The 9838-nt window shown below is 28.6% G+C and overlaps 1 protein-coding gene across 1 annotated transcript; it reads right to left on the bottom strand.

The window, feature by feature from the left end:
• Positions 1-2597: 2597 nt before the first annotated feature.
• Positions 2598-9391, bottom strand: LOC110624591 (glucomannan 4-beta-mannosyltransferase 9). Its single transcript, XM_021769793.2, has 9 exons — positions 8747-9391; positions 8505-8603; positions 7604-7856; positions 5432-5542; positions 4484-4620; positions 4265-4378; positions 3907-4106; positions 3188-3382; positions 2598-3110 (listed from the first exon to the last, which is right to left on the bottom strand). The coding sequence occupies exons 1-9, from the start codon at positions 9059-9061 to the stop codon at positions 2948-2950; spliced, it is 1587 nt and encodes a 528-aa protein (XP_021625485.1). The 5' UTR covers positions 9062-9391; the 3' UTR covers positions 2598-2947.
• Between the last annotated feature and the right edge of the window lie 447 nt (positions 9392-9838).

Below are 9838 nucleotides of genomic sequence, written 5' to 3'. Positions count from 1 at the left end.
ATATATTGTTTCATTAAAGTATCTTTAAAATTAATATTTTTTTAACATGTATTGTACACAATAATATATTTAAAAATTAATATTAATATTTTAGTAAAAAGAATTTAGATTAAATAAAGAAAAAATCATTCATATTTATAAATTAAAGAAATAAAGTACAAGTTTGTTTTCTTAAATAAATTTGATTTTACTTTTTAAAAGTTTTTATTGAAATTTCAAAATGTCATATGGTTAAAAAAAAAAAAAACTCCTATTATATTGGTCAATAATATTTTAAAATACATATAAATTAGCTTTCCACGGTAAAATTATTATTGGAGCAATGGGATTTGAAAAGAATGAAAACAGTAAAATAGTAACGCCAAAAATCTTACATTTAGAATTAAAATTAAAATTTAACCTCTTGATAAAGCTATGACTGAAACAAGTAAGGGTTCCCTAATAAATTTAGTATTAAATCTCACGTATTTGGATCCGGTTGTTGCCTGCGAGTTTGATGTAACCTTGAGTAATTTTCGTAAAATAAAAAATTAAAAATCGAATCGAATTAAATTAAATTATTTAATTTATTTTTTTAATTTAATTAGTTTAATTTAATTATTAATTTAAAAAAATTTTAAATTTTAATTTGATTTATCAGTTAACTAAAATCAATATTAAAAATTTTGATAGACTATAAATACATTCTTAGAAAAAACCTAGCTTAGCATTCAACATTCCTGTAATACCCGACTGGCTTCCGGCATCGGAATTCTACTTTTCGGTGGAGTCCGGGATGTCGGAAGTCTTTAGAAGGGTTAGAGTTATGTTTTTCTAAAATGTTTTGATATGTTCATAGTTTTAAAGTATAAGGAAATGAGTTTTTGAGTGAAATGAACCAAGGCAGAAAAGTCAGGTTCGGCCGCCGAAGTTGAGGTTCGGCCGCCGAACATGCATGGCTTTCAGTTTCACGATAGGCCGCCGAAGGTGGACTGGCCAGCCACCTATAAAAGGCCCTCAGTCGGTTGAAAGGATAAGGCACGCCGATTCCTTTCGATTTCTGAGGTGAGACTCTGTCCTTCTTGAGTATTTTACATGTTGTCATCAAATCTTGCAAAGGTTTGATTAGTTTTTATGTTATGTTGAAGGTTTTAAGCTAAAAACTCAAAGTTGTGAAGTTTGGAGAGTTTGAAGGAGCGTTGCTCCACAACTCCACGTTAGGATCGTTCATCTTCTTGGTTTCAAGAGGTAAGTTAACCCATCTAGAGCAAGCTCTAGTCAGGGGTACAGAGTACAGAGTACAGAGTACAGAGATAGTGCATGCACAGGTTAAGCCTTGGTTTAGAAAAGAGTTTTTATTTTCACAGAAAATGTATGATCATATATGAGATTTACAGGTACACAGAGAGTATAGCAGGCTTGCTATGGGTTCTGGCGGCCTTAAGCCGACCTGAATCCTAGCGCCGGTGACGGTCCATTTTGGGGTCGTTACAATTCCCTTTTCAACAGCTGCTTCGCTCTTCATTCTCGTCGTTAATTCTCTTTTAGTCTTCCATTTTTGTGCACTAAAAGGACAAAAACCATTCAAGATCTTTGATAACAGTTGGATCTCGGATCCACTCTTACTAACCCTATAAAAGAGGGACAGACCAGAATTTTATGGCAACCCAACACACCGATCCATTTTCGTAGTGCGGCTCAGATTTCATGCTAACAGGTCTGACCTAATACGGTCAAGACCCCGATATCAAAGTCCAAATTACTCCATTTGTCCAAATTACTCGATTTGATGGGTCAGTAGAGCTATAGACCCCTATGCATTTAAACCCAGACTCATATAAGTACCGAAGAAGATTAAATAATCGTCTTTCTTACAATGAAAAAAAGAGGACATCCGTACGTATGACCCTGCATGATGAGGACACGTCGTTTGAAGATAAAGGAGGAGAGATATAAGGAGGAAAGAGAGGAAGCAGAGAGACTAAGTTCATTCACACGTATCAAAATACTACTCTCTTCTGAATGTCATATCATCAATTTTTTTCGTTCCTTATGTACTCAAATACTTCTTTCATTTTCTTCTTTGTTTATGCAAGATCTACGTGATGATGTTTTTTTAAATAATTGACAGATTATAAAAAATTTGGGGCCTTTCCTGCTATATGATTGATAGATTACACAAATTTGGGGCTTTTTTCAGTTGATGGTAAAGACTAGAGGAAAATAAATTAAAGGGATTTTTTTATTATAGTTTATGCTTTTGTAATCATTAAAAATTGGTATTTCATGTGTTTCTTTGAGTCTTAAAATTATTGTTTTGTATTTTATTTTGATAAAAATTAAATTATAAACTTTAAATTAAAAATAGTGAATTCACATACTATTTTAATTAATAATTATATTTTATTTATCATATCAATATTTTTTAATAATATTAATAATGGTATTATAAAATATTATTTTGATATAAATTCATTAGTGTGTAAAGTGAAAAAGGAGTAAAATAATATATATATATATATATATATTTTTTATTTTTGTTTAAATTTGTTAAAGATGTAAGGTGATGTGAAAATTATAATAAATAAAGTAATGGAAGGAAAGTGTAAGATACAAAATGATAAAAACTTTAAATTTTATTTCCAAAAAGAAATAAAAAAATCCAATCCCCGATTTCCAAGCAACCCATTTGTCCACATTTACTCTGCACCATACCCCATATGAACATACACTAATTTGCAACTTCACCTCTTGAATTTTCTACTCCCAAAAAACGTAGTTGACAGAACTTTCTTTATATTCAATATTAAAGAATGACCAGAATTTAATTTCTCAACAATTAAAAAAATATATGTATATAATTAAAAATAAAAAAGGAAAAATCTTCCAAAGGATGCAAAGGGCTATAAGGACTAAAAGTATAAGGATAAACACTTGAGAGATGATTGCTGGGCAAGGCATGTGGTGGCTAAGAGGTGGGGACAAAGGTCCCAACATACCCAATTCCTGAAATGAAGAAGGCCATGGATTGGAGAAACAGGTATATGAAGTAACTGTTCTTTCCAAAGGCAAAATCATAGCACCCACAAAAGAAGAGATAGGCTCCCACACCAAGCTCTTGCATATGCATTCTGTTCATACATGCAAACAACAAATTAGTCTTCCTATCAAATTAAAATCAACACAACAATTCCAATGTGAAGTTTACCTTTCTCCAATCCTGAGGCGAGGTTTCCTGGAAGCTTTAGTAGTTGACTTAATCTTGAGAGCATCTCCAAGCTTTTCAGTAACAACCCATTCATTCACTCTCCCAGCCTCCAACAAACCTATAAATGTAGCCTTGGTTCTATGCATAGACATTACATTCTCAAACAGCACCCAAAAAATCAATAGATGAAGTGATCTGCAAAATAATACGATAAAAGATTAATTAGATTTCGTCAAAATTTTTAATTAATATCGTTTGATTAAAATGATACAAGAGAAAGATAGATTAGAAATCGAAAAATCTTATTAAAATTTTTCAAAAATTGAAAATTGAGTATCAAATAACCAATAAATGCTATTTATAATAGAAAAAAAAACTCTAATATATAAAATTATAAAAATATCTAAAAAAATAATTAAAATGTAAAATTAACTCCTAAACGGTGAAATTTTCATATCGAACTTTGTCATAAGACTATGATCTTATCACATTTTTGAAAGTCATGCGTATCGATATTTTCTTTTCGAAAAATTATCATAAATCTCTATTGGACGTAGACAGAAAAACACAGTTCAAATCTGTCATAAAATCCAAAATTAATTGTTTCGTATTATAATATATAATATATTATGTCACTCGTCGTTAAATGAAGGTTGTGCAGATCTCATACCACAATATTAAACAAATATTTAATCTAAACGAAGGACATAGAAAGAGACCTTGGAGTTCCAACAGCATTGAGGAGAGTAATAGTAGAAGGAATATAGACATAACCCCACTTTGGAACTTCTACTTCAGGAACCAAAACAGTCGCAGGCAAAACAACACAATAAAACAGGAATGTGACAATATGAGCCACAATCTTTCTAACGAAGAAGAAACTGTAGATCACATAAAACTTCTTCCACATTGACACTTTCTGTAGAAAATAGTGCAAGATATCAGTAGTTAAACTAGGAAAATTATCTTAAATAATATTTGATTGTGAATATATTTTAATATTTTTATGTGATAATAAAAAATATTGATAAAATATTGCAGAATATAGGTGGATGGGAGACAAGAAAAAGCACTTACCTTGTTTCTAATTATTTCCATTGCCATTTTCTTGAAAAGATTTGCAGGGCCACAAGACCATCTGTGTTGCTGGTATCTGTAAGCTTTGAATGTGCTTGGTAATTCATTTTTCACCTAAAATACAAAAACCAAAGCAGGTTTTGGATTTGGATTTTCTTTTTTAATAGCACAAGTAACAAATATAATCAATTTTTTAAATAAAGATAATTTAGTAAATACCTTGAGGTCAGCAATATAAACGAACTTCCAACCTTTAAGACTTGCCCTGACAGCCAAATCCATATCTTCCACTGTTGTTCTATCCTTCCATCCTCCTGCTTCATTGAGAGCTGAAATTCTCCATACACCAGCAGTTCCTGCATTTAATACAGAAATTGGATGTGGCATGGTTAATGATGCGGACAAGATGGATGATAATAATATTTAGAAGCTAAACCAGTCCAAACGCGACCACTTAGCGACAAAAAGCGTTTTGACTATAATTTTTTATATAGGTGTTAAAATCGCTATTAAGATTGTAATTCAGAAAACTCGTTAAGAAATTTACGTTTCTTAATACTTTTGGCTATATAATGGCCGTTGAGGCCTAAAAATGCTATTTAGATTCTCAAAATGGCTTCTGAATGCGGATATCATACTATGTGAGACAACTTATTTTCTCTTCAGAATTAAATACTTTTCGTCTAAACCTATCTAATGTTTACTTTTTGAATGATTTTACGCTGCTTTAGTTAACACCGATTGAAAGCCGAAAGACTTTATGCACTCCTTGATATAAAAACTATAAGATCTTAATATTTTGTTAAAATTAACTATTTCCATTCCTTTTTTCTTAAAAAAAATTCTAAATTTCTATTTTTGTAAATTTAAAATTATTTTATCTTTCTATTAAAAAAATATTAATCAATTTATTTTAGTTTTGATCCGAATACTAAATAGTATACATAATTAAATCACTAAAACTAGATAGTGGAAATATAGAGTTAAAATAATAGAGATTACAGGATGAATATTTAAAATTAACTCAAATTAACCGATAGATTATTTAATTTGTAGATTTTTAAAATGTTAGAAACGTTTTAATAATTTTTTTTTCAAAATCGATAAATTAAGTTTTCCATAAATATAAAAACCTCATTTGTAACTTAGTTTTAAGGTGGTTTATACCATTGAATCCAAAGAAGGCATAAGTTGAAGAGCCCACTTCTTGCTCCACAGTGAAATGGTAATCCAATGACATTTCTTGCATCCTTGTCATTAAGCATTCATCAGAATTAACTGTAAAACAACCCAAAAAAACCATAGTCAGATCAAACTGCTGGATAAAAACCTAGCTTGGAGTCACATTTCAAAGATTGTTTAGCATCAAATTATAAAAAATAAATTCTTATTTATTAAAATTATTCATCAAGTTTTTTTTCCCAAAACTTAATTTAAGCTGAAAATTTTAAATTTTGGCTAGTTGAAGAGCAAATTTAAAGCTTTATTTTTGGTTCACAGGTGTGTTTCCTTCAAGCATTTGACCTACTTGATATTAAATGTATGGATTAATTAGAGGCTAAATACAAAGTCACATTCCAATATTAATTGTCTATTTAACTTCTGAATTTATAAAAATAATAAGAAGATGTGATTGATAATTTATTAATAAAAAAATGAAATTTATTACCGATTAAACTTTAAATTTTATAATGTGCTTTGAGTTTTTACAAAGTGACACGGTTAACCTAAACAAGATAAGAGAAACGTTGTCATTCTATTAAGATTTAGAATTCAATCAGTCAAATTTTAAAATATAATTATCAAAATTTAGATTAGGCCAACAAATCTATATAATTCAAAATATTTTAAAATTTTAATTTTAGACGGATAAATTAATTTTTAAGATTTATCACGATTTTAATTATAAAACTAAATTAATTTTGACTAAAATTTGAGATTGCATCCTATTTGGTATTTTTATTATTTTGTAATTTATATTTTTTATTTATTGACTAAAATAATCCAAATATTTTTATAAATCCATATTTATATCCTATCCTTCTTAATTTATTGAAAAAATAATCTAAACTTTTTAAGAAATTCGCATTTATATCTCAATTTTTCAATATTGAATAGTTGTGAAAATAATTATTAAAATACTAAGAAGATTAGTGGTTGCATCCTTAATTAAGACACCCGCAAAGAGAAAAAATCAAATTGATCAGTAATTTTTTCCGCAGACAATACAAGAGAGGATAAAATCTAAACGAATGCCAACGAAAATAAAAATAATGGGTAAGAAAGACTAATTTGGAGAAAAAACCGTTAAAAAAAGATAAATAACTATTTTTTTGTCCAAACTAATCTTACTTATCACTTCTTTCTTTATTGCAATTTTATTTATTTAGGTTTTATCCTCTCTCAAGCAACTAGCAAAGAAAGCCGTTGATCAATTTTTTTTTTTTTTCATGTCGATGCCTTGGTCAAGAATATAGTTGCTGATTTTTTTATGTTTTTGATAATTGTATTTTCATTTTTCAAAATTTGAATATTACGATATAAATGTAAATTTGTAAAAAAATTTAGATTATTTTATCCGATAGATAAAAAAAAGTTGGGATATAAATGTGATATTTAAAAAAATTTAAATTATTTTTAAAAAAAAATCAAAAATATAATTAATTAAAAAATAATAAAAAAAGTCGTATGGATAATATGTGATATTTTTAAATTATGATCAAAATTAATTTGGACTAATTTATCATGCCAAATCTTAAAATTTTAATTTAATTATCTAAAATTAAAATTTAAGATATAAACCTAAGATTAAAATGTTTAGATTATTTGAATTAATAGATTTTTAAATTATAATAAAGACTAATTTGAACCATTTATAATTAAGCTTCCTGATGAGTTTATATTTTAATTTTTAATTTATATGTTCATTAGATTATATCAAATAGTACAAAGATATAAATCCCTATTTTGTGATAAATTAGGTGGAAAATCTCAATTTAAGTTTTCATATTTGCTACTAAGCAATTTGAAATGGGTCATCACATAAGAAATTGAAAATTTCCTAAACAAGCATAGCAACAAGGCATACTAAAGGGTCAATTTATCTGAAAATGACAGACCAGCCTAAAAATTTACCAATCTTCTCTCAATTTATAGTTCATGTGTCAACATTAGGGTTTAATTAATTTTATTAACATGACTCTAGATTTTCTCAATTGCTATATTAATTTTCTTTCTTTTTCTTTTTCTGGTAGATTAAAATTAATATAGGAAAGGATGTATAATCAGAATGCGATTAACAAAGGGTAGAATTAATGATCAGAAAAGAGAAGGCAGTACCAAATTTCCAGCGAGCTTGAACAAGAGCAATGTGAGGATTGTGAAGAAGAAAAGGAATGGTGCGCCAAAGGAAGTCAGGCTCAGGCTGGAAATCAGCATCAAAAATTGCCACATAGTCGCATTGTTTCACATAGCTGTGTTTCATTCCTTCTTTAAGAGCTCCTGCTTTGTACCCATTTCTGTTATCTCTTATCTCATACTTTATATTTATTCCTTTGTTTGCCCATCTCTGGCATTCCATTTCCACCAAGCTCTGTTTTGTATAGGTCAAAAATAACAAAAAATAAACACCACTTTTCAACTTTTTTTTAAATTTAATAAAAATTTCTCGGTAGATCATCCAATTCGAGCACATTAATCCACACAATTAGGGTGATCATTCGGTCGGTTCCGTTTAAAACCGAACCGAACTATTGAAAATTGAAAATTTAATATTTATGAAAATTGAACCGAACATATTTTGGTAAAAAATCGAATCGAATTGATTTAATTTTTTTTATTTTTTATACTTTATTTTTAATATTTTAAAATTTAATTGAAATATTTTAATTTAATATGACCTAATCTATCTATATTATTGAAAATGATATACTATTATCATTGATTAATTCGATTCAATTTTTTTAATTTTTTTATTAAAATCGAATCGAAATAATCGAAATTTTTAAAATTAAAATCTAATCGAATAAAATAATAAAAAACTGAACTGAAATTTCAAATTAATTCAGTACAATTAATTTTAAAGTACAATTAATTTTTTCGATTTAAACCGATATAGTTGGCGCGAGTACCAACTTTGACGGGGTAATATTATTAATTTTGATATAAAAAAGATTAGCGTATCAGACAAATACCTTAAATTGGACATAATAGTATTTCAAGATAGAGTTAGAACTTGGACCTTAATGGCAGGGTCAGTTGAATCATCAAGCACTTGGATTATGATTCGATCAGACGGCCATGAAAGCCCACACGCAGCTCCTATAGACAATTGATAAACCTGCATATACAACAAAACATTACATAAGAGTTTGTTGGTAGAAAAGAACTATAATTTTTTTAATAATTAACTATTGAATTGTATATAAAAAAATATTTTAATCTAGAAAGATAAAAGCCAAATGTGAGCATGAGAAAGCATACCTCTTTTTCATTGTACATAGGAATTTGAACAAGAACCATAGGATAAGCAGAATTGCCAAGCTCAATATCATCCTTGATAGCCTCCCATTTATATCTCTTATTTGGTTTCCTTCCAAACAACTTCACAAAAGCTATGACAACACCCATGTAAACTCTTTCAATGAAGAGCATTATTGACATGACTAAGCATATCATCACCAATAATTTCAAGACAGGCACAATTAATGGTGCTTTCACTACTTGCCAAATCATACCAACTTGGCCACTGAAACCATATGAATCAAAGATGACACTCTCAGAAGAAAGATGATCCATTGGCTTGAAAAGGGTAGGCCACACTATAGCTAGATGGTGCTTGTTGTATTATATATAAAGAGAGGGATATATAAATATATACCCTTTGCGAAAAGAAGAAGAATGCTTGTTTCTTCTGGTTCTGATCAGTTTGATTTTTGCTTTCGAGTTACGTTTAGGCAATGTGGAAAGAAGAGAGGTAAATAGCCAGCTAGTGCATGTGAGTGACTACTTGATTACTGAAGCTGTGTACACTCCACTGCTCTTTAAAGAAAACCAAGAAAAAGGAAAAATCACCATGCAGATTCTTTTCTAGAAGAGAATTGTTGTCTGGGTCTCTTCTCTTCTATATTTAAAGGAAATGGGTTAATAAATACAGAAGTTTGCTGTGCTTTTATAATGTAGAATTTGAAGATATGGGTTTCAGTCAAATGGGATAATGACTGCTGATCTAAAATTATATACCAGTTGTAAGATGTTCCATTACATCTTCATTTCTTTAAGTTTAATTGTAACTAACACACAATTAACTACAGTTTAGACATCATTGTCATCTAGACTGGCATTTGGTTAAATTAAGGCAATTGATTTGAAGGACATTCTATGTTTTGGTTATAAAAATTAAAAATAAAATAATAGTAATATCTCTATATTTATGATTTAATATTGTATTGATAAAATTATTCTATTTGTAATTTAGAGGTTATGAGTTCATGACATTAAAAATTATTCACTTTTTCAGCTTAATTTTAGTAGCAAAGCCAACAGTTTTTTCATAGTTTATACCATTTAGATCAT

This window comes from Manihot esculenta, chromosome 10, assembly GCF_001659605.2.
Source record: "Manihot esculenta cultivar AM560-2 chromosome 10, M.esculenta_v8, whole genome shotgun sequence".
Taxonomy (NCBI): Eukaryota; Viridiplantae; Streptophyta; class Magnoliopsida; order Malpighiales; family Euphorbiaceae; genus Manihot; species Manihot esculenta.
Note: the sequence above shows the minus strand (reverse complement) of the source record. Positions and strands in the feature narration are given on the sequence as shown.